Source organism: Mirounga angustirostris, unplaced genomic scaffold, assembly GCF_029215605.1.
Source record: "Mirounga angustirostris isolate CCGP_5_RB_7025 unplaced genomic scaffold, mMirAng1.0.hap1 SCAF_1, whole genome shotgun sequence".
NCBI classification, from domain to species: Eukaryota; Metazoa; Chordata; class Mammalia; order Carnivora; family Phocidae; genus Mirounga; species Mirounga angustirostris.
In genome coordinates this window covers 201,780,001-201,804,574 of record NW_026991709.1, presented here as the reverse complement: position 1 = coordinate 201,804,574, position 24,574 = coordinate 201,780,001, and the positions used below count along the sequence as shown (strand labels likewise).

The 24,574-nt window shown below is 53.1% G+C and overlaps 1 protein-coding gene across 4 annotated transcripts; it reads right to left on the bottom strand.

Annotated features, from left to right (window-relative positions):
- Window positions 1-147: 147 nt before the first annotated feature.
- On the bottom strand, window positions 148-16,886 carry ATP13A1 (ATPase 13A1). Of its 4 annotated transcripts, XM_045862626.3 has the most exons (26): window positions 16,169-16,885; window positions 13,695-13,784; window positions 13,393-13,583; window positions 11,849-11,921; window positions 11,469-11,624; window positions 11,248-11,317; window positions 11,063-11,169; window positions 10,374-10,503; window positions 10,182-10,237; window positions 9,479-9,605; window positions 9,264-9,401; window positions 9,062-9,182; window positions 8,574-8,731; window positions 8,001-8,176; window positions 7,820-7,930; window positions 6,678-6,803; window positions 5,752-5,860; window positions 4,080-4,279; window positions 3,903-3,999; window positions 2,551-2,711; window positions 2,364-2,478; window positions 2,078-2,274; window positions 1,111-1,253; window positions 788-899; window positions 554-697; window positions 148-468 (listed from the first exon to the last, which is right to left on the bottom strand). In XM_045862626.3, the coding sequence occupies exons 1-26, from the start codon at window positions 16,631-16,633 to the stop codon at window positions 358-360; spliced, it is 3,684 nt and encodes a 1,227-aa protein (XP_045718582.2). In that variant the 5' UTR covers window positions 16,634-16,885; the 3' UTR covers window positions 148-357. The 4 variants fall into 4 exon arrangements, with proteins under 4 accessions (XP_045718582.2, XP_064453266.1, XP_045718581.2 ...); XM_064597196.1 differs by having other exon boundaries at window positions 2,364-2,711; window positions 9,479-9,502; window positions 10,370-10,503; window positions 16,169-16,886; XM_045862625.3 differs by having other exon boundaries at window positions 2,364-2,711.
- Window positions 16,887-24,574: the final 7,688 nt, after the last annotated feature.

Sequence of the window (24,574 nt, the reverse complement as noted above, 5' to 3'; positions counted from 1 at the left end):
CAGCCCATCTAAGAGCTGAATATCTGGGTCCCAGGGGCTGTTGTTAATAACCTCACGGCTCCTGGGGAGGGTGCCAGGACCCTGCTTGGTGACCGCACAGCCCCATCGTGACCCGTTCAGTGGTGCAGACAGAGGTGGAGGCAGGGCTTCTTAAAACGGTGGATGCGGCTTTATTTACCAAAGGGGCCGGCCCAGGGCTGGTTCTGCCAGCCAGGCCCTCAGGTGGCTCTGGGGTGGTCCCAGCTCAGCTCAGTCCTGGCGGCAAGGCCGGGCCTGCCTCGCCACGGGAGCAGTGTTCCCTCTTGGGGCTCCTGCCCAGTGGCACCGACATGGGTAGCAAGTGCCGGCACTGCCATCTCAGGAAGGCACTTTCAGCTTCGGGGTCCCCAGGAAGAACTGCAGGACACGGTCGGCCAGGAGCGCCAGGCAGAAGTCCAGGAGCAGGACCTGGGCGATGACGAGCTTGAACTGCGGGGCAAGGAGCACTGGTGAGCTGGGTGCCTGCAGATGGGCCCAGGCTGAGTCCTGGGGCCACACCCACGGGGCCACTCACCTCCACGGGGATGTCCACGAGGCCAAACTGACTGTTGAAGTCAGGCGAGGAGCCAAGGAGCAGGCCCACGATGGCCAAGAGCGACACGGCCAGGCTCCACACTAGGGGCCTGTTCTCTGGCAGGCTCTCCATGAACGGTGGGCCCTGTGGGGACAGATGGATGGACAGTCATGTGTTGCAGGGGCCAAGAAAGTGGGCAGGGTGAACTCAGGTCAGGTAAGGGCTGGGCCTCACTTTGTAGTTGATGGCAAAGGTGGCCATCTGCATGGCCATAGCCATGATGTACACGGTGCTGTTGACCAGGCTCGGCTCAAACTCCTTGTACAGGTCCACAAACTGCTCCTGCCTGCAGCGACACACAGGGGACAGGGCTACTCTCTGACCCCCACCATCCCTGCACAAAGCCAGGGTTCTGCCTGGCCGACCCCACCAGTCAGGCCTTGGTTACCCCAGGGCACTGTCTGCATGTGCATCCTCCTGCACCCTCACCGCAGGGACATTGCCTCCCCTAGGAGCGCTCTGCCCCTCCCCAAGCCCCCGGCTGGGCCAGCACTCACTTCTCGGGGCTCCGGGCCTGGGCCTCTCTGTATAGGTAGACAAGACTCAGGAAGTGCACACAGAACTGGAGCACGACCGTGAGGACAGTGTACAGGTTGAAGATGTTGGGCAGGGGTCGCTCTCGGGAGAGAGTCTTGAGGGGCTGTAGTGGCAGGATAGGGAGTAAGGGTCCAGGCTCAACCTGGGCCTACCCCCCACCCCCCTGGCGCCCCCCTCCCCCGCCCTCCTAGCAGGACTCGTGTAGAGAGCAGTCACCAAATCCTGGAGGTTATGAGTCAGCACCAGACCCCAGAGCCCTGCTCGTTCCCCAGCCCCTTAGCCGAGATGATGCCACCACACCCTCACTCAAGGCCTGCACTCCACATAGCAGCCACAGGGTGTTTAAAATCCACCCCCTTCCCCTTGTTCTAGAACAAACCAAAGCCCTCCCTGGGACCCAGCGGGTGCTCATGGTTGACACAACGCACCTCCCACCTCCTCCAGCTACCAGGTGCTCCTTGCATCAGTCCATGTCTATCTATGGCCCTTCTGGCTACCTCCTGGAAGGTTCCCTTATTCCTTATGCATCACACAGGCTCCCCTGAACGATCCCGAGGCTGTCCCCTGTAGCCTGTGACCCACTTTGTATTTTTCATGACACTGAACACTTTCTGAGTGGTCTTGGTAATCATTTCCCCATCTGTCCTCTCTTTGCCTGTGAGCTCTGTGTAGCCCACCTGAGACCCCAGCTGGTGGATAGTGCTGGGGCCCGAGTTGTGCCACTCCAGGGAGCCTCAGCGTGCACCTGCTCTGTCCCCTGATCCCCATCTGTAACATGGGGATGACAGTTCCCACCCCGAGGGCTGCTGTGAAGACGAATGGATGACAAGCGGTGGTGCCTTTAACAGTCCACCCTAGCTGGCCCAGAGGCAGACGGTACTCCTGGGCTGGGGAGGGAGCCCCTGCTTTGCCTGTGGCTCAGCCCACCTTGGAGCGGGAGATGAAGAGGAAGCAGCCGGCCAGCAGCAGCCCCTGCAGCGTGGCCTGGAAGTCACTGAACTTGACGCCCTCCAGGTAGAGAACACTCTGGCTATAGGCCAGGATGAGGGCATTGAGTGCCAGGATCTTGAACATCTGCAGCGTGGTCACCAGTGTGCAGCGGCCCTGCTTGATCACGTGGCAGACTGTGGGGGGGCCATGAGAGGGGAGGAAGGTGTGGATGTGGGGGCCCATCAGGATGGGCATGGGGGGAGGGGCTGGGGGTGGGACTCACTGCACTGGATGGAGGAGAGCTTGGAGGTGAAAGGGGCAGCGATGCTGGCGTCCCCCAGCTTCACGATGGGCGTGCTCTCATCCTCGAGTTCCCGCAGCACCTGGCTCAGGCGGTCCTGTGGGGCAGGCGGCAGGGATAAGACCTGGCCACCAACGGGTGCTGGTGTCCCCCACCTCCTGTGACTCACCCGCTGGGAGGCCAGCTGCTCCTCGGAGGGCGGGAGCCCCGACCTCTGCTTGGCCGCCCTGGAGGTGGCCCGGACGCCGCTGCTGCTCAGGACAGGGCTGTCTCGGGGCCGTCGGCGCCGTTCAACAACTCGCTCAGGGGCATTGGCCAGGAGTGCCACACCTGGGGGGAGGTACATGAGTGTGTGTCTGGAGCTAGAGGGAGCCTGTCACCCCAGGCCTACTGGCCCTGTGCTGAGTGAAGCCCAGAGCGGAGCATGGAGTGGGGTGTCTGCTCACAGGAGCCAAACCTCCCCATCTCAGCTCATCTCCCCCCGGAGTGCCTCAGAGAGCATTCTATCTTACTTTCTACATGTGGAAAGCAAAACCCAAATACACGGAACTATTTCCAGGGTTGCCTGGGTGGCTCAGTCATTAAGCGTCTGCCTTCAGCTCAGGTCATGATCTCAGGGTCCTGGGATGGAGTCCCGCATCGGGCTCTCTGCTCAGTGGGGAGCCTGCTTCTCCATCGCCTTCTGCCCCTCCCCCTGCTTGTGCTCTCTCTCTCTCTCTCAGATAAACAAAAAAATCTTAAAAAAAAAGAAGCTGATTTCCATGGTGTATTGCCAAGGATCACAATTCTAGGACATAATAGTCAATTAATAAAGCAGTTAAGGATTTGGAAGGCGCTGTAAGTGGGTCAGGTTTCTTTTTTTTTTTTTTTTAGAGGGGAAGAGTGAGTGTGTATGAGTGCCCTGAAGAGCATGCATGTGAACAGCGGTGGGCGTGGGGGTGTGGGGAAGGGAGGGGTAGAGGGAGAATCTCAAGCAAGCTCTATGCCAAGCCAGAGCCTGACATAGGGGCTTAATCTCACAATCCTGAGATCATGACCTGAGCCACAATCAAGAGTCAGATGCTTAACAGACTGAGCCACCCAGGTCCCCTGTCAGGTTGGTCTTTTAACATCAACCTGATGACTGCATTCTGTTGACAGAAATCCAAGGCTATAAACGGCTGGCAAATGCCTCAGCTTCCATTTGTACATCCCCACTTGTCCCATCTCTCCCTGGCCTCTGGCCTCAGCCCCCACATGGTCCCCACACGGTGCCGGGAGGCCTGAACAAACCAAGCTGTGTCTGCCACCTGGAGCCTCCCTGGCTCCCTATGCTCCCAGAAGCTCTGGTGCCCCCCACCCCCACCCCCGCACCCGTGTCCCCTCCAGGCCTGCGGCTCCTCAGATCCCCAATCCCACTGGCGCCTGCCCCATCCCCTCGCTGCCTCCTCAAAGGACTCGCTCAGTGACGTGTCTCTGACACTAAACCCGTGCTGGCAGAACAGCGATGGAAGGGACAGTCCATCAGCTCGCAGGACTCACCCACGTCGGCATGCTTCAGGGCACCCACGTCATTGGTGCCGTCGCCACACATGAGGGTCACGTAGCCCAGCTCCTTCAGGCTGGTGATGACAAACTCCTATGTGCACAGAGATGGGCTGAGTGAGGGCTGTGTGCTGCCCCCAGGCCCTGCCTGCCCCCTGCCTCCTCTGCACACACCTTCTGTTTGGGGGCCACACGGGCGAACACCTGCACGTGCGGGATGAGGCGAAGCAGCTGCTGGGGGTCCTCAGCCTGCAAGTGGGCCAGGCCATCACCCGTGAGGCACAGGGCATGCTCCAGGGCCAGCGCCTTCGGGGAGCCCTTGGCCAGGGGCAGCACGACACTGCCATCAATGGAGCGCCACTCGCAGGGTCGACCTGCAGAGCCGGAGCCCAGGGTCAGGGAGAGGGGTTCAGCAACTCCCCCTCACGTGGACCCCATATAAGCGGTCCCAGTCTCATCTCTCTGAAGCACCTTCTTGGTTCTCACCCCTCTTTATCCCTACCAATCCCTGCCCACACCTGCACCCTAGACGCCAGGAACCCCACAGATGTTCACAGAACCCTCCGATACAAAGGATTCAAGAACCCAGAGCCTAGGCCACTGGCCTGAGACCACATGACGCTCAGATTCAAACCCTGACAGCCTAACCCCAGGAGCAAGGCACCCCTTACCCTGGGGCCTGCCTGAAACCCTGCTCTTCCAGGATCAGGGCCCCCTGAGTCACTTCCTTGGGCCAGACCCTGCTTGCCAACCATTTCCTCTTTCTAGATGGCTGGCCCAGGCATCTAGTGATAAACATGGCTAAGGGAGGCCTTCCGGCACTGCACGGCTCATCTGGGCTTCCTGGCTAGGAGGGAAACCAACCTCCACCTGGCTTTTACTGTGGCCGTTTTGTTAGAGCAGCATCACCTGCCAATCAACAGTCCCAACAGCCACCTCTGGGCCACCTGCCTACGATCCCTGGGCTCTGCAAGAGCCTAGTGCCTAGAGCTGAGACAGAGATCTGGGACGAACAGTGCAGACTAGAAGAGCTGGGAAATTCTAGAATCCAGCAGAGTTCCTAAGCCAGCACCCTCCTCTGACCTGCAGCCTGGTGACACTCCAGCGCATGTGGCTCCCCAGCCAGGCACCATCCCTTGGCGTCTGAAAGACCCCATACTCCACCAGTTGGAGGTGAGGGGCTGGATTTGCTCCTCAGTTGGTTCTACTCAGGGGCACCGGTTACTCAGGAGTGGCCAGAGGCCATGAGCTCTGGAGTCAGAACATCTGGGTTCAAATCCTTAGTCACAGTGTCACTTGAGTGACTGAAGTAGGTGAGTTTACTTCTATTTCCTTGTCTATAAAGTGGGGGGCCCAACAGCAGACCTGTTCAGTTTCCTCCTATGTGGTGCGGGGATGATAAGGCATCCCATATGCGGCAGACAGACTAACCTGGTAACACATACCAAGCCCTTTGCCTGGGGTCTGGCCATGCTGAGCATGAGCACCAGCATCCCTGTGCTTAGGAGGGGAGCCCTCGCCTCACACAGGCAGCCTGCCAGACCCAAGGCAGGCGGGAGGATAGGAAACACGGCCCGGTCTGACGACAACCAACCACCCCAGTTGTCAGTCGTCACTGATCCCAGAGCCAGTGACTTCCCGCATGCTGCTGGGACACGCGGGTGTGGAGCTCCTTGGCCAGAGGGCCTGAGCATGCCGACGAGGCAAGGCCGTGTTCCACAGGCTGGTGTCACAGGTCCTGGATGACACTGGGTGTGTTCGCTCAGGCCTGAAATGCCAGCGGGCCACTAGACGGGCTGTTCTTGCATTCAGGGTCCCCCCAGCCTATGGCCCCATGGTCCCTCACCTTTCTGCACGGGAGGCTGCAGGATCAGCGTTTGTGCCTTTTCAATGAAGTGCAGCTCCTGAGCCACGTGGCAGGCAGTGAGCGGGTTGTCACCTGTGATCATGACCACCTGAGGAGAGGACAGAGGCTCCATGGGGCAGGGCCCAGCAGGTCAGAACTCCAGCCTGGAGACCTGGCGGCCGAGGCCCCTCTAAAGAAGGCCACAGAAGGAGGCGTTGGCCCCAATGCAGAATGGGCTTCCAGGAGCCACAGTCCACCCCAACCTGGTGGTTTATGCAAACGATACATGTATGTGTGTCTGAAAACACCCACAGCCTTTATCCACAATATAGACTAAGAACCAGCCATTAGCGTGGACCCTCTTGGCTTGGTAGCTGCCCCAGGCAGAGGGGCACAGATGCTCCAGCTTTCTCACTGAGGGCCCGGTGATGGGAAGATGGGCTGTGATGGCTGAGGGCCAGGTGGGGGCTATTAATGTCACCACCTCTGAGACTGCTCACTCACCTCCCACATCCTAAACTGCATCTTGAATCCCAAACTAGAAAACAGAAACCACAGGACAGATGGATGTGTCCAAGAGTCATCTCCACATCTCCTGTCCCAGCCCAGCTCTTCCTTTCCAGGATGGGGTGGATTGGGGGAATTGCCCTCACCTCCCAGGGATGCTGGGGGCCAAGGAAGCAACCTGAGAAGGGTGGGCACAGGCCAGGTCCCAAAGCATCCTCAGACTCGGGACAACGTAAGCACCAGAGCCACGATGAAGCTCGGCCAAAATCCAAGAAAGACATCCTTGCTACTGAGACCTGCACCACTGAGGGGGATCTGTCCTCTGTGGTCATATCACCCTCCCTGGAAGAAGGAGCCAAGATCCACCCACCTGCCCACCCACCCTTGGGGCCCAGTGGGGAGGGGTCCAGAAGCTGTACCCGGTGGGATGCATTTTGGATCTCGCGGATCACGGCCTTAGAGTCAGCCTTGAGAGGGCAGGAGACCACAATGAAGCCGACGAACTTGAGGTTGCACTCCAGGGCCTCCCGTTTGATCTCCCGGGCCTGTGTAGGGACATAGGAGTACCCGCATGACCCATCTCTCCTCCATTTCTGAGCTGGGGGGGGGGGGGGGCACGTCAGGGACAGGCCCATCCTTATAGAAGGAACATTTGAGGGTTAGGTGAGAGATGGGGAGGACACTAGGCACCCCGGACGCACAGGGCCTCAGCAGTGCTGCGAGGTTCCCCCACCACAGGGCCTTTACTCCCTGCTGTGCGAAACAGCAGGGCATAAGCCTGTGTAACTCGGCTCCCAAGACAGTAAAGTCAGACCCTCCTTTGTTATTCACTGAGCGCAATCTCACCCTGAACCTCATAGCAGAAACCCCAAACTCTTCTCCTCACAGAGCTTGCCTTCTGCCGGAAGAGATGCGTAATAAAGAAAGTCACAGAAATCAGAACACTAACTGCCACTAACTGCAGGGGAATGGGGCAGACAGGCTCAGGGAGTGGCACCGAGCAGGCTGGTTCTGAGGGCAGGGCACTGAGCCACGACCTGGTGTGCGTTCTGGAAGGATTTCTCAGCTGTCAGGTAGAAGTGGACTGGATGAGAAGTAAGGTGGAAGCAGAGAGAGCAGTACTGATGGTGGAGGTGGGAGGAGAGCCGGTAACTGACCGGACATGGGGTGTGACACAGAGCTGGAGATGCCCCATGACCATGTGGTGACTGAGTGGTCGGGCAGGGTAGGGGCAGAACCAGGCTGGAGACAGGAATCCAAGGCGCCTCCTGATGATCCCTGGGGAGGTATAAGGACCCAAGGGTGTGGGGTAAGAGGCTGGATGGAGGTGGGGCCTGGTTGTGCTCTGCAGGAAATGGCCTCAGGAGCCAGGATGGGATGGGGTCCCATAAACGGCAGGGTACACAGTAGAGAAGGGACCCAGGGCTGAGTGCCACTCAGGGCCTCCCAAGGTAGAGGCCCAGAAGGAGGAAGAAGGAATCGTGCCTGTTCACAGTGAGGCTGCAGGGAACAGAAGACGGTATGGATGAGGGGCCAGCAGGTGGGGAGCCTGGGCCCTTACCTGCTGGTGGGTGAGGTGCCCCAGCTCCTTGTACCCCAGCGCCAGGACTCGGGCTCCTTCCCGGGAAATCTCCGTGTGGATGTGGTGGTAGTCAGGTGGGCACTGGGCGAACTGCAGGGAACGCAGGGGATGTCACCGACCGCCCCGCGCCCCCCTTCCCCTGGGGCCGGGACTGGCTCACCATGGAGTGCAGGGTTTCGGGGGCCCCCTTCACAGCCGCGATGTAGCAGAGATCAGTGGAGCCTAGCTTCTCATAGGAGGCGAGCACGGACATTCGCTTTAGGGCACTGGCAAAATGAAAGCGCTGGTGAATTTTCAGCCCCTGAGTTTTAATACTTCGGGGGAATACTTTCTCATCTGGAAACAAATAAGTACGAATCCTGAGGGCCTTCGCTCCACAGAGGCAGCCAAGTCCCCGCCTCCCCTTTCCACCCCTCTTCCCCCCGCCCAGACCCAGACCCTGCGGGGTGTTTGGGGGGCTCCTCGCTCCAGGAAGGGTCAGAACTGGGAGACCTGTACCCAGAGGACCTTGCCCGTGGCTTCTGGAAGGGTGGGGGCAGGCTCAACTCCCAAGGGGTGGACTGTCTCAGGTCAGAGGTGAGCCTGTGCCCACCGCCTAAGGGACCATCAGAGTTGTGGGCCTGCCTGGCCCCGAGTTGGACACATGGGTGTCTCTGAGGGGTGCAGCCCACCTGCCCAGGGGTGCAAGAGCGGGCAGTTCCTCCCAGCCGCGCCCGAAGCTCCAGCCCCTCACCTTTGGTCAGTGTCCAGTCCACGGCTGTCAGCATAGCCTTCTCGAGGGGGTCACCCACAAGGGTGCCATCATCCAGTTGCATGAGGGAGTGGCATGAGGCCAGAGCACGGTGCGTTTCTACGGGGATGCCGGACACAGGAGTGACCTCCTTCCCATCTCTGTAAGGACAGGAAACAACTAGTTATGGAGTAGAGGGACCCCAGGGAATTGCTAGCCAGGATGAGGGACGGGCCCCCACGCGGTGCCATTCATTGCAGGGGCTGAGGGAGATGCACGGTCTTGGTCCTCCTGACACCTGTGCCTATCTCACGGACGCCCCTGGATATCATATGGCTGCTTGGGGTGGGGTGGAGCCGAGCCACCACGCCGCTGTTACGCTGAGGAATGTAAGGGAGCCCCCCCACCCCGGTCAGACGACTCCAAGTGGGTGCTATCTGTCCCCTGAGCTCCCACCTGCTGGGCAAGAGGCCCAAGCCACCCACACTCACCTGAGCCCAGCCACCCCACGGACGACCAAGCTGTCGCTAGTCAGGGTCCCGGTCTTGTCAAAGCAGCACACCTCCACTTTGCCGGCGAATGGAATCCGGAAGGGCTCCGTGCAGTACATGTCTGGGAGGAGGGGAGCCAGGGTCAGGGGTCCTGCCAGGCCCCGGCCCACGCAGCACCCCTCGCCCCGTCCCAGGCACTCACACAGCTTGGCCAGGGCGATGAGGGAGGTGTTGACAGCCAGAGACAACTCAATGGGCAGCTCAGGGGGCACGACCGAGGTGAGGATCAGAGTGCATTCCAGAAACAGCTTGTAGCGGTTCCGGCTGGGGTCCTTGGTGCCTGCAGAGACAGGGCCTGCCAGCCTGGGTGCCATGGGGGTGGGGCCCAGCAGACAGGGGAGGGGCCCCAGCGCATACCTTCAATCCACACGTAGGCGGCTGCTGCAATGGCAAAGACCAGGAGGAAGAGGATGAAAATGAAAGTCTCCAGGTTGTTTGCAGTCACCCTCTTGACTCCAAAGAGGATGGTGCGCAGCAGCTTGCCCTAGAGGGCCAGAGAGTTAGAGGCCTTTCCTGGCAGGGGGTGGCCTCCCGCATCCCAGAGCATCAGGGCCAGATTCTTCCTCTGCTGATGGGGAGTGCCTGCCCTGGGTCCACCCACTGAGTCCTGCAGCCATGACACAGGGGACCACACAGCTATGTGGGTGGCTGCCACTCAGCTAAGGGCTATAGTGACCAGTGGCCAAAAATTGGGGGTCAGGGAAAGAAGTGGCTGAGATGGGGGACTGAGTCTTCTGGAAGGAGATCTGGTCAATCACCTCTACGAGGCAGCCCTCATGACACTTTAGTGAAGAGTTTATGGGTATGACTCTGTTCATGACCCCAGTGTGTATGGCAACAGCCCGTTTCCTGTCTGCGCTCCCCACCAGAACCAGAACCTCAGTGTCAGATAGTGGGCCTGGTGTGTAGGGCTCACGTCTGCACCCTGGCCCCAAGCGGGTACCTGTTGTCAGAGTAAGTCTGTGGCGGGGACGTTCTGGGGTCCGAAAGAGCCACCGTCTTAACTGTCTGCCACCCGCCCTGGGGCCTACCCTCCCCAGAGCCAGACAAGGGTCCATACCTGGGATGTGTTGAATCCGGTCCTGAGAACGTAGGCCACACATCCACTGTCGACTGCTGCAAAGACAAATGGAAGCAGCATTGTTTGTGTCTGTTCATCCCCACTCCCTCACAGCCAAGCAGATGTGTTGGCTGGGGGTGTGGGGCAGGGATTGCGGGGGCCAGGACACCCCAGACCCCCCAAGGCACCTACGCTTCAGGCCTGTGGTGGCCTTCTGCGGCGGGATGTGCTGCACCACCTTGGTGCCCCCAAAGATGACGTGGAGCCGGGAGTCGGCCTGGAGGTCCAGGACCCGGTCAGGGTTAAGGTCTTCAATGGGCTCCTGAGGAGGAAGGAGAGGGTGGTGAGGACGCTCTCACCTCAGCCTCCTTCTCTGTCCCCAGTCTCACAAGAGCAGGCCCCTGGGGCTGGGATGAGCCACTCCGACCCCCACGGGGCTCCCAGCCTAACGCAGCACGTCCGACCAGGCGGCCTGCCCTGTCTTCTCTCCACCTGCACCTGCTGTGTCGACCCCTTGTGATCTCGCAACTGGCCTCACAGAGGATTCACGCTCTCCTGGTTTCCCTCAGCCCACGTCAGTCTGATGTCTCTGGTCCCTGGCCTGGACAACCCCTGACGATCTTGGCCTCTCTTCCTTCCTTCCTTCTCATCGCCACCCAGCTCCCCTTCATCCAGGGGGAAGACCACCAGGAAATCTGGCAGCTCCAACTAGGCACCGGAGCCACTCTGCCTCCTCTAGCCTCCTAGGTCAGGGCTCCGTCCCTCCTCTGTCCGAGCCTGGGCAGGAGGGTGGCCCAGCCACCAGCCCTCTCGCTCCCCAGCGAATGGGCCAGTGACACACCTGGGTGGACTGAGTCTGCCCCCCGCCCCGCCCCCCGCACCTTCATCTGTGGCACCGACTCCCCTGTGAGCATGGCCTCGTCCACAATGCAGCGGCCCCGCAGCAGCAACACGTCACACGGCACTAGGTTCTCCTGCGGGGAGCGGCCTGCAGGAAGGGGCAGGAGTGTTGCAGAGGAGCTGAGAGAAAGGGCTCCCACCAGGACAGACCAGAAGCGTGCCTCACCGATGGAGACGATGTCTCCGGGGACAATCTCATCGCTGGCGATGGGCCTCCACTTCCGGCTACGGTAGACCTGGGCGGAGGTGAGGTGCAGTTAGCTCTGGGTCTCACAGTGGGCTCGATGCAGGTGCATCCCTAGAGCTGACCTCACCCTGCCCCCGCTCCAGGCCCACCCAAGACTGGCAGGAGCCTCCCCCCAACCCCCATCTTCCCGCTGGCCACACCTGGATCATGTGGGGCTTGTTGCCCATCTTCCGGATCTCTGACATGTTCCGCATCTGCTGCTGCACCAGGGAGGCCTCGAAGGCCACCAGCATGGAGAGTGTGAAGACGCTGTAGTACCAATACTCATCCAGACACCAGAGCCCCACGCAAAACACCTGCAGGACACAGCCTGTGTGTCCACACCCCCGCCCGGCCATCCACGGGAGCACATGAAGACACCTGTGGAGGCTGGGAAGGCACACCGAGGGCTGTTCCGCCCATGGGCTCAGACCCAGGAGGACACAGAGGGAATTTCAGGTCTGGAGATGGAGATTGCTCTAGCTGTGAAAGCCCCAGGGAGCAGGAGTGGGGTGGGGGAGGGCCCAAGCTGCTGCTTTACCTGGAACACGAAGAAGGGCGCTGTGGCTCTCTCTTTGAACAACTCCGAGAAGTCAGGCACCACCATCTCAGCCCTACGAGAGACCAGACCCCACATCCTGTTCACGATACGAGCCTCAGAGGTCCCACCCTGACACCTCCACTCAGGGCACTGCAGGCCTCCCCGGGAAATGAGAAGCCAGAAGGGACACTCCACTTGACTACGGCTCTCCTTGTCCCCGAGTCACCGGGGCAAGCAAGCTAACTGCTGCCAGCCTCCTCCGCAGCACCCAGGTAAAGCTTCTGAACCAGTGCCAGGCTGTTCAGGCAGCCACCACCCAAGCAGGGTCAGAGTGAGACACAGCCCGTCATCAGGCTGAGTAAGAAGGCAGGCAGAGAAGGAGCACCTGACTGTGGGATGGGAGCCCTGAAGCGGCACAGAAAAGGCCCGGCAGCTGGGCACTGAGGAGTTCTGGGGCCTGAGGCCCACCCCGAGCTGGAGAGGGGAGGTCTGGAGCTGAAATTTTCCGAAAACTCCCTTAATAAAAGCCCCAGAATTTGAGGAGTAGGGCCTAAGGGTGTGTTCTGTGGCACTGTGTGGGGTGGCCCAGTCTGGCCAGGGGGGCAGCCAGGTCAACTGGGGCCACCCTCACCCTGCCCTTGGAGACGTGTCCTAGATATGGGGTGTGAGAAAAAGAAACCACTGTGATAAAAACAAACAACAACAACCAGGCCCCATTCTGTATTATTCAAGTGACTTCGCATGAGCCGGGAAGGTGTGAAAAGGGACACCCCAAGCCACCACCAAGGCTGACCTCAGGCAGGGACGATAGGTAAAATTTCTTATAAATCTTCCTATTAGATTGCTACTTGTGATGATGTATCTGTAATTTTTAAAAAGTAGTTGAGTCAGGGAAGAATTCCCTAAAAGTTCTGGGGGTTTTCAGGTCCAGGACGATCATCATGGTGGCAGGGCCAGGGGCTCTGAAGATGAACAAGGGGGTCTGAAACCCTGCTCTGCCCCCTCCCAGTGGTGTGTGGGCACTGGTGGTTTCTCGGATTAAAGGGAGGAAGCATGTACAAGGCATCTGCCATCACGCCTGGTACAAAGGAGAGCTACTGTGATCGCTGACAACTCCTTTTACCACTCTTCCCAAAGTGCTGGTATGAGTCTGAGGAGAACGGTGACAACTTACACTTAAAAGAAAATTTTAAAAACAAAGAGAAATCCTACAATAATTACAAAACGATGATCAACAGTCATCTCTCTGGGGCCTCGGGCCAGGCTCCCATGAAGAGCTGTATATGCTCCTGCCGGAGGGCCCTCCAGGGTCCTTGCCAGGGGAGACAAGACTAGAGCACGTTTCTCAAAAGGTGGCCACCATCTTCATCTGGGATGTACTGTGGACCCCTCCACCCCAAGTCCCCATTTCCTAGGCACCAGGACTCAGGAGCGCGGCAGGGCAGAAAGCTGGGAAAGGAGCCCCAGGCTCGGCCAAGCACCCACGCTGTGACCACGGGCAGAGCACCAGCCCTGTCACTGCACACGGGCATGTCGGGACTCACTTGTTGCTCCCAAACTTCTTCTCAGCTGCACGGATCTCTGAGTCCTCCTGGAACCCTCTGCTGCTCTGGTAGTATGAGAAGGCATTTCCCACGGGAAAGGCCACAGGGAGGAAGCGCTTCTTCTCCAGGGCGTCGTAGGAATACTTGATCTTCTGGAATTCGAAGGACAGCACCTCCTGTCCGTCCTCACCCTGTGGGAGCAGGCGTTGTCTATGGCAGAAGGCCCGCACCTGGGGGTGTCTGTCAGTGCCTGGGAGTCCCACCCAAGCCCTGTGCCGAGCAGCCCAGCGGCTGGTCCCTACCTCGTCCCGGTGCAGGGCCACGAGCTCAGTGGAGCCATTGTTGGGGGTTGGCACCACCTTCACGAAGGTTGCTTTGCTGGGGTCGTACTCCTGCGAGAGGCAAAGTACTGCTGCTCAGCCCTTCATAACCCCCAGCTCCACAGCCCCCCCGCCCCCCCGTCCCCCGGGAAGGTTGCAAGCACAGCCGCTCCGGGCTCTGGCCTATCTACTCCCAGTCTGTCACGGAGACAAAGACACCACCTCGCCACACCTCTGGTCTCGTATCGTAAAATCGGAGTCACGGATAGCACCCCAAGCCTGGGGCCCTGCTGAAGAACGTCCCCTGCACAACCTGCATCCCTCAAAGCACATGGGCCAAGCCCTGTCACAGCCCACTGGCCTGGTGCTGCTCTGCGTCCCCTCCCTTAACTATTCATTTCGAGTCCTGAAGTGACGAGGGACAACGAGGCTCATGGCTCGTCCTTGCCTCAGCCAAGGGCCTCGGCACGAGTCGTTTTCTCTGCCTGGAACACGTGCTCACCCAGTCAGCTTCAAGCCTTTGCTCAAACGTCACCTTCCTAGGAGACCTCCCCTGGAGGAGGGTCCACGTGAAGGGCCCTCACAGTGTTCCTCTCCTCGGCCCGGGCTTTCCTCTCTTTAGCAGAGGCAGCTGAGCGCGAGCCCTACCTCTCTCACCAACACCATGAAGGCAAGGGCTTTTGTCTGTTTGGTTCACTGCTGTTTCCTCAGCACCTAAGACGTGGAGGCACTGGATGAAGCTCAGTTAGCGCGGCCTCAAGCCTGAGCCGCACCCATCTCACCCATCTGTGCCGGCCTGTGGCGTATGTGTTTGCGGGCAGAGGTGCCAAATGGCGACCCCAGAAGAAAAGCCCTGCCCCTTGGGGAGTCCATGGGCCTCTGGGCAGGCAGAAAATGATGACAAAGACTTAATGAACTCTGGTAACACCATGGGAAAAAAAGTGCGAAGTGGGGCGCTTGGGTGGCTCAGTCGTTAAGCGTCTGCCTTCGGCTCAGGTCATGATCCCAGAGTCCTGGAATCGAGCCCCACATCGGGCTCTCTGCTCAGCCGGGAGGCCTGCTTCTCCCTCTCCCACTCCCCCTGCTTGTGTTCCCTCTCTTGCTGTGTCTCTCTGTGTCAAATAAATAAATCTTAAAAAAAAAAAGTGCGAAGTGCTACACAGGGCCACGGCCATGCCAAGCACTTCAGTTTTTTGCAGTTTTTTTCTCACAGTGCACGGTGAGTGGGTGTTACGGTTCTCACTTTACACAAGGGAAAAGTGAAACAAAAAGAGAAGCACCCCTGTCTGCGATCTCTGATGCAAGCCCAGATCTGCCCATCCTCACTCTGCAGTCAGTTAGCTCCTCCTTGTTCTCCATCCCTGGAGAGGAAGTTAACACTCACGCTTTTTAGCTGGAGGCCAAAAGGCAGTTGGAAGTTTGGGGGGAGGGGGGTGTCATGCTCCCTCCATCTTCCCTGCATTTTCTGGTCCCTCATTGGAGTCTTTCATTGTACTGACCTGAAGCTACCCATTAAGTTTGAGCCCCTCCCCTGGGATAAGGCTTGTTGGGAAAACCATTCTCTCAGAAGAGAAAGAGGATTTGGTCCATGTTTAGAGTCAAAGAGAGGGGGCTTCTGTCTCTTTCTGCAGCCCTTCATGCTGTTCCCTTTCCCTCTTTTTTCAGCAACACACGCCTGGGATCAAAGGGAGGCTGGCGGTGCCCGGCTCCAAACATGCTAGTGTCATCTGAAGCAGGCTCAGAGGGCAGTGGTGCAGTTACCAACAGTAACTGCTGACCCAGGGCAGCTCTCCCTATTCAGATCGTGGGGGTTAAGGGTCAGAAGTGCTACGGGGCTGTTGTATTCCAACAGAAGTCCCCACCGTCACCACCCTCATCTTGGAGGCAGACATAAAGAGGCTCCACGCAGTTGTCACTTGCTCACAAATTGCTCCTGCTCCTCTTAAATGTTACGATCAAAGTGCATTTCAACCTAATTTTGGTCCTGGTATGCAAGGGCCTCTAAGCACTGGATAACAGAGTTCTCAAACCAAGCTTCACAGATAGAGAAACTCACCCCGCAGGTCTAGCCTCACACTCTGAAATCCAAGATAGGAGACAGAAGAGAGACCTTTCTAAGAGAAACTAGTCCTCGACAGCATGGTAGCTAGCATTAACAAGCCAAATCAAAGAGCGATTATGCCGGAGCCTACACTGAGCTTTTTATAGGTATAACCCTATCGAATCTAAATGACCACACCAGGGAGGGATTCCAAGGAAAGGAAGTAACCTGCGCCAGGGTCGCACAGCAAGTCAGTAGCGGGGCCAGGATTTAGCCACCCAGAGGGCACCGCTGGGGACTCAGGCCCAGCAAACGGGAGGCCCGGGATGGGGTGGGGACCGACACAAGCGTCGTGACTGTGACTCGCCGCTAGGCCCGACCGAGACGAGGGTCGGGCTCGTGCCCGCGCACTTACCGGGGTGCAGGTGAGCGCGCAGTGCGCGTGCACGGACCAATGCCCCGAGAGGACGGTGAGCGCGTGCGCGAGGCAGATGGTGGCGAGCACGAGCAGCGCGGCTTCAGGGATTTGCACCCAGCTGCTGCCCCAGCCCCAGCAGCCGGCGGCCGCGGCGCCCAGCCAGGCCGGATAGAGCAGTCCCGCGAACGGCAGCACCGTGAGGCGCCGCAGCAGCGCCAGCCGCCGGTATGGCCACACGGCTGCGACCAGCTCGTCACCGCTCGCTATGAGCGCTGGGCCGGCGGCGAGGAGGGTGCGCGGCTGCGGCCCGGGCTTGGGTTGCCTGCCGGGCCGGGCCCCGCAAGGCCGGGCCCCGCAAGGCACCGCGTTGCCCACCCCCGCCGCCGCAGCCGCCGCAGCCGCCGCCATCTTTCCCAGCGCCGTGCTCGCTTCCGGGCAGAGGCACCGCCTCACTTCCGACATTTTACTTCCGGTGAACTCGGGGCGCCGCCATGGCAGCCGGAGGGTAGAAAAAGCCTGACAATGGAGAAGTTGAGTTCAGAAGTTGTTACTCAGGGCGCCGCCATGACAGGCTGAGGCCGGAAGGAGAGGCAGGGCGCAGCCATGAGAGAGTCTTGAAAGGGTAAAGCTGCCTGCCCGCCCTGCCACGCCGGACTGAGACCGGAAAAGAGGAGGCGAGGCGGGCTGGGCGCCACCTTGACACCTGAACCGGAAAAGGGGAGCCCTCGTCCGGCCTACCCGGGCAGTGGCCAGTTTGGCTCATCAGGGGCGGAGCCTGGACACTGCGGAGGCGGGGCCAATTGCAGAAGCGCTGGAGTTCTGAGGGCGCGGCCTGTACAGGCCGAAGGGGCGGGGTTTGTCATGAGGGCGGGACTTGTTAGGGGCAGGGGTCCCGGGTTGGTTTCCCTGCGGGAGAGGCCCCTCCCTCGGGGTCCTGGGCAGGGCTGGCGCTGGCTGACTTAACAGAGCCAAGGCAGGACACAGACGCTGCCGAGAGGAGAGGTCATGTAATAATGATTACACACACAGAAAGTTATTATTTTAACACAAAAATATGAAAAATGGGTGTTTATTTAAAATTACATGTATTCTGTAATATTTACTTTTCTGTTACATAAATGCTATTGTTTGAACAAAACCACATTAGGAATCATTAACAGTGGCAATCGGTAGTATTTAGTAGCTACTAATAGAAAACATTGCCTGAGAAAAATGTGTAACAACACTTTTATGTTTCTTTGTCCTGATATAGCAATTTGAACTACTTTTTAAACTCTTTATCGGATGTTTATATCTTGTAGGTTAATTGTTGCATATTCTTAAGATACATAACTGTAAGACGTGGTAAAAGAAGAACATAATGCAGTAGGACTTAGTTAATATTCTATATTTAGTAAAAGTAACGATGACGTTTCTTTCTGTCCCATTCACAGTAGGATATTTTTACTCTTTAAGTTTTCTTTTTCAATAATACTTACCTGAATGGACTGCAATCTTTGTTTTATATAGTGATAAAACTAACGCAGTCCAAGGTGAGATCACTGATTTGCTTCCCTGCTCTTATCAAGCCCACGATTACTCTGATTCTTGGTGTCATTCCAGTGTGATAACATCAAGCTAAATATTGTCTTAACTAAAGCCTTTCAGCATGGATTTTACTTATTAGGTTTTTTGACTTTTATGGATTAGTTTTAAGCTCTCCAAAACAGCAGGGTTTTGTTTGTTTTTGTAGGCCAGGTATTGGTCAATCAGGTCTTTGTATATATAAATTCATCATATAGTATTATGTCCAAAACGTTCATTATTTTTGAGGGGCGCCTGGGTGGCTCAGTCGTTAAGCGTCTGCCTTCGGCTCAGGTAATGATCCCAGGGTCCTGGGATCGAGCCCCGCATCGGGCTCCCTGCTCCGCGGGAAGCCTGCTTCTCCCTCTCGCACTCCCCCTGCTTGTGTTCCCTCTCTTGCTGTGTCTCTCTCTGTCAAATAAATAAATAAAATCTTTTTTTTTTAAAGATTTTATTTATTTGAGACAGAGAGAATGAGAGACAGAGAGCATGAGAGGGAGGAGGGTCAGAGGGAGAAGCAGACTCCCTGCCGAGCAGGGAGCCCGATGCGGGGCTCGATCCCGGGACTCCAGGATCATGACCTGAGCTGAAGGCAGTCGCTTAACCAACTGAGCCACCCAGGCGCCCAATAAATAAAATCTTTAAAAAAAAAAAAAAAAGTTCATTATTTTTGAACACTCTAGAAAACATTGAATGTCATGATAAATTAAACCTCCCTTTCTCAGGGACAATTGTTTTTAAACACATAGGTAATTTGAAATTGTGAAATTGAAGTTAGATTCCAAATAGTTTATTCAGAAAGAAACTGAGAATATCCTGTTTAATTTGACTGCCCATTTCTGATGACGTTTTGAATTCTGAAGCAATCTTATTTCAAAAAAAATGAGTCTTGGGGCGCCTGAGTGGCTCAGTCGTTAGGCGTCTGCCTTCGGCTCGGGTCATGATCCCGGGGTCCTGGGATCGAGTCCCACATCGGGCTCCCTGCTCAGCCGGGAGCCTGCTTCTCCCTCTCCCACTCCCGCTGCTTGTGTTCCTTCTCTATCTCTCTCTCTGTCAAATAAATAATAAAATCTTTTTTAAAAAATGAGTCCTTTTTTTTTTTTTCTGTATGAATTTTTAGGGGCAGTTGCTTCATCCGTGTCTGGGCTCCCATGGCATCTTCAAAGATCATCAAAATGGGGCGCCTGGGTGGCTCAGTTGGTTAAGCGACTGCCTTCGGCTCAGGTCATGATCCTGGAGTCCCGGGATCGAGTCCCACCATCAGGCTCCCTGCTCAGCAGGGAGTCTGCTTCTCCCTCTGACCCTCCTCCCTCTCATACTCTCTGTCTCTCATTGTCTCTCTCGCAAATAAATAAAAAATCTTTAAAAAAAAAAAAAAAGATCATCAAAATGTTTTGGAGAAACAGCATGTAAATTTCTGCTTTACTATAATTGTTTTCTCCATTCTAATCTTCAATGCATTTCCAAATTAGAGGACTTTTTCTTTTGTCACACTTTGAAACTGTGATTTTATGGCAGGCCAACTTAAAAAAAACCAACACTTTATTAGAGCAGTTTTAGGGTCAGGCAAATTGAGAGAAGGGTACGACGATTTCCTATACATCCCCTGCCACCATACATATATAGCAGCCTGATTATCAACATCTCTCACCATTGTTACCAATAAACCCATTGCCTATAGTTCACCTTAGGGTTCACTCTTGGTATGGTACATTTTATTGGTTTGGACAAATACAGAATGAATGTATCCATCATTATAGTACAGAGTAGTTTCACTGCCCTACAAGTCCACTGTGATCTGCCTATTCATCCCTCCTCCCCTCAACTCCTGGGAACCACTGATCTTTTTAGAGTCTCCATGGTTTTGCCTTTTCCAGAATATCATATAATTGGAATCATACAGTATGTACCCTTTTCAGATTGGCTTCTTTCACTTGGTAATATGAACTTATCGTTCCTCCGTATCCTTTTATGGCTTGATATCTGATTTATTTTTAATGCTGCATAATACTCCATTATCTGGATGTACCCAGTTTATCCATTCATGTATATCTTGGTTCTTCCAAGTTTTGAACTATGAATAAAGCTGCTATAAACATCTCTGTGTAGGTTGTTTATTAATGACTACACGGTGACGTCTAATTAATTTTCAGCTTTACTGAGAAATAATTGACATGTATCACTGTGTGAATTTAAGGTGTATAATGTGATTATTTGATACATGTATATATTGCAACATGCTTAACAAAATATAGTTAGTTAACACCCCTTTACCTCACCATTTTTTACTGTTGCAGTTATGGTGAGACATTAAAGCTCTACTCTCATAGCAACTTTCAAGTATACAATATTGTTAATTATAGTCACTATGCTTGTACATTAGATTCCCAGAACTTATTCATCTTATAACTGAAAGTTTCTACTCTGACCAACATCATCTCCATTTCTCCCACCACTCAGCCACTGGCAACCATCATTCTACTCTCTCCAGTTCATGGTTTTAGATTCCACACATAAGTGAGATCATACAGTATTTGTCTTTATCTGCCTGACTTATTTCACTTAGCATAATGCCCTCAAGGTCTAAAGGTCCATCCATGTTGCCACAAAAGGCAGGATTTCCTTCTTCTTTATGACTACTATTCTAATACATACGTATCTAATACATACATACATATATATGTATGTATATGAATAATCTCACATTTTAGTTAGTTGTATATATCACATTTTCTTTATCCATTTACTTGTTGATTGACACTTAGGTTGTTTCCATGTCTTGGCTATTGTGAATAATGCTGCAATTAACATGGGTGTAGCTATTTCTTTGAGATAGTGTTTTCATTTCCTTTGGATATATACCCAGAAATGGGATTGCTGGTGGTTCTATTTTCAATTTGATTTGAGGAGCCTTCATACAGTTTTCCATAGTGGGTGTATCAATTCACATTCCCACCTACAGTGCACAAGGGTTCCATTTTCTCCACACCCTTGCCAGCATTTGTTATCTTATGTCTTTTTTATAATAGTTACTCTAACAGGTGTGAGGTGATATCTCATTGTGGTTTTGATTTGCATTTCCCTGACGATTAGTGATGTTGAACATCTGTTGGCCATCTATATATCTTCTTTGGTAAAATGTCTATTCAAGTTCTCTGCCATTTTTTAATTGGATATATTTGCTATTAAGCTGTATGAGTTTTGTTTTTTTTTTAAGATTTTATTTATTTGACAGAGAGAGAGAGAGACAGCATGAGGGGGAACACAAGTAGGGGGAGTGGGAGAGGGAGAAGCAGGCTTCCGGCTGAGCAGGGAGCCCCATGCGGGGCTCAATCCCAGGACCCTAGGACCATGACCTGAGCCGAAGGCAGTTGCCCAACCAACTGAGCCACTCAGGCGCCCCTAACCTGTATGAGTTCTTTACATATGTTGGATATTAACCTTATACACACACACACACACACACACACAGTTTGCAAATATTTCCTCCCATTCCATGGATTGCCTTTTCATTTGATTTCTTTTGTTGTACAGAACATTTTGGTTTGGTATAGTCCTTCTTGTTCGTTTTTGCTTTTGTTGATTGTGCTCTTGGTGTCATATCCAAAAAATCATGGCCAAGACCAATGTTGAGGAAATTATTTCCTATGTGTTCTTCTGGAATTTTTATGGTTTCAGGTCTTGTTAAGTCCTTAGTCCATTTTGAGTTAATTTTTGTGAGTGGTGTAAGACAGGGGTCCAACTTTATTCTTTTCCATGTGGATATCCAGTTGGTCCCAGCACCATTTATTGAAGAGACTATCCTTTCCAACTTGACTATTCTTGGCTGCCTTGACAAGCTGACTGTATATGTGGGGGTTTATTTCTGGACTCTTGTTTCTGATCCATTGGTCTATTTTTTTTTAAAAGATCTTATTTATTTGAAGTGGGGGGGCAAGGGAGAGCACGAGCAGGGGTAGGGGTAGAGGGAGAGGGAGAAGCAGACTTCCCACTGAGCAGGGAGCCCAAGGTGGGGCTCCATCCCAGAACCCTGAGACCATGACACGGGCTGAAGGCAGATGTTTAACCGACTGAACTACCCAGGCACCCCTCCATTGGTCTATTTGTTTGTTTTTATTCCAGTATCATACTGTTTTGATTACTATCATTTTGTAACATAATTTGAAATCAGGAAGTGTGATGCCTTCTGCTTAGTCTTTTTAGGATTGCTTTGGCTATCCAGGGGCTTTTGTAGTTCCACACTAATCTTAAGATCATTTTTTCTATTTCTGTGAAAAATGGCATTGCAATTTTGATAGATATTGCATTGAATCTCTAGATGGCTTTGGGAAGTATAGATGTTTTAACAATATTAACTTTTCTGATCCATGAACATGAGCTATCTTTCCATTTTTCTGTGACTTCAGTTTCATCAAAATCTAGTTTTCAATTCATAGAGCTTTCACTTCCTTGGTACATTCATTCCCAGGTATTTTAGTGTCTTTAACGCTATTGTAGATGCTGTCTTTATTTCTTTTTCAGATAGTTCATGGTTGGTGTATAGAAATGCAACTGGATTTAGTATGCTGACTTTGTATTTTAAAACTTTTCTTTGTTTTAATATTAAGTTTTTTGACAGTCTTTAGGATTTTTTATGTAAAAGATCATATCATCAACAAACACAATTTTACTTATTCCTTTCTGATTTGGATGTCTTTTGTTTCTTCTTCTTGCCTGAGTAGGACTTCCAGTACTATGTTAAAAAGGAGTGGTAAGAGTGGGCATTCTTGTTCCTGATTTTAGAAGGAAAGCTTTCAATCCTTCACCATTGAGTACGATGTTGGCTGTATGTTTCTCATATATAGCCTTTATTATGTTGAGGTGTGTTCCTTTTATACCCAACTTGAGGGTTTTCTATCATGCAAAAATGTTGAATTTTGTCAAATGCTTTTTCTGCATCTGTTGAGATAATCACATAATTTTTGTCTTTCCTCCTATTAATGTGGTGTATCATATTTATTGATTTGTGTGTGTTGAACCATCCTTGCATCCCAGGGAAAAATCCCATTTGATCATGGTGAATGATCCTTTTAATGTGCTGCTCAATTTGGTTTGCTAATATTTTGTTGAGATTTTTGCATCTATATTCATCAGAGATATTGGCCTGTGTGTGTACATACATATTTGGTAGGTGGCAAAACAACACTCCAGGCATTTCTTAGGTTGCACTTTTATTTTTTAAGTTAATACACAGTACTATGTCATATTTGATAGATTCCATGCTTCTGTGATCAGTTAATGTTTCTTGAAAAAAACATAAAGATTAACAATATTTATTCATCCTAACTGAAGTTCCTTGGGTAATAAATTTTTAAATAATTTTAAATGAACAAATTAAATTAACAGCTTGTTCACTTCAGTATTTTCAATAATTCCTCTGCTCTTTTTTTAAAAAGATTTTATGTATGTACATACGTATGTAATCTCTACACACAATATGGGGCTGGAATCTACAACCCTGAAATCAAGAGTTAAATGCGCCACTGACTGAGCCAGCCTGGCGCCCCTGCCCCCTCTCTTTTCAATTTCAGATATCCATAACAAAATTTTGCTGAGCAAAATAAACTTCAGTTTAGTTCAAGTAGAATAATTAGAAGTGTGGGTCAAGGAGTGTGAATTAAGGAGTGTTTACTGTGTTCAGTGTAATTCTGGAGTATGAGAGTATAAGAGATCTTAGTTTAATGGTTAATTAGATTCTTCCAGTATAGATGAGACAGGAAGAGAAAGAAAAGAACAGCAAGAGCCCTAACCAGGCCATGTGGGGCCTAAAAGAAAGTCATTCACACATAGCCCTGGTACAGCTTTCTGATGGCAGCTCACCCCCATCCTAACTCTCACTTTAGAGCACTGTAATCCCCAACAGTGAAGGTGAGCACCCCAGGATACTGGGCCACAGGGCAGTTTACTGTGAGAAAGATGATTCTGACCTCCTGTCTATCTGGGAATGAACCAGCACTCAGATTTACCTAGAAGCAACCCTTCTGCTCAGATGCCTGACGGATAGTTCAACCTTGGACACTGACTGACCCGCAGGTAAAGTGAATGTCTGTGCTGCTTCATGCCTGCTCGGGTAGAATGGTTGTTGTATTTAGTCTCAGAATAATACACTTTTTATGAAATGAAATTAAAGTAGTTGTCATACTATTAAATTTGTAAGATAGGAACAGATTTTCCTAAAGGTATATTCACTTTTATTGTGGTCATCTATCTTCTTCTTCTTCTTTTTTTTTTTTTTAAGATTTTATTTATTTTTTAGAGAGCGAGCGAGAGAGAAACAGCATGAGAGGGGCGAGGGTCAGAGGGAGAAGCAGGCTCCCCGCTGAGCCGGGAGCCCGATGTGGGACTCGATCCCAGGACCCTGGGATCATGACCTGAGCCGAAGGCAGTCGCTTAACCATCTGAGCCACCCAGGCGCCCTGTGGTCATCTATCTTCTTAAACATAATAATGCCAATTGTTATTCAAGTCTGGTAGGTGACTCTATACCTTACTGATACATAAAACCCTGGGCAACTTAAAGCCATCATGTAGTTGTTTTAATCAACCAGGTGAAGTGAGGCTTACAGGTTTCTGGTGAATCTGAGACTCCTGATATGGAAACATCAAGAAATTTATATATCTGGATTTCCTTATTGTGATTTTGGGCACAGAAATAACATGACTTGGTTATAAAAATAAGTGTCATGTAGAAGGCGCAGAATACACTTATCTTGAACCTAATGGAGAGCCAAGACATAACCCATGTATATATGGTCAACTAACCTTTGACAAGGGCACCAAGAATACACAATAAGGAAAGAAT

What these genes read in the sequence shown, in the direction of transcription:
- ATP13A1 (XM_045862625.3), bottom strand. Translation starts at nt 16,633, where the DNA reads ATGTCGGAAGTGAGGCGGTGCCTCTGCCCGGAAGCGAGCACGGCGCTG. An exon ending in CGCCCTTCTTCGTGTTCCAG is followed by an intron (nt 11,625 to 11,848) that starts GTAAAGCAGCAG and finishes TGTGTCCTGCAG; the next exon opens with GTGTTTTGCGTGGGGCTCTG. An exon ending in GCAGCCTCCCGTGCAGAAAG is followed by an intron (nt 4,280 to 5,751) that starts GTGAGGGACCAT and finishes CCGGCTCTGCAG; the next exon opens with GTCGACCCTGCGAGTGGCGC.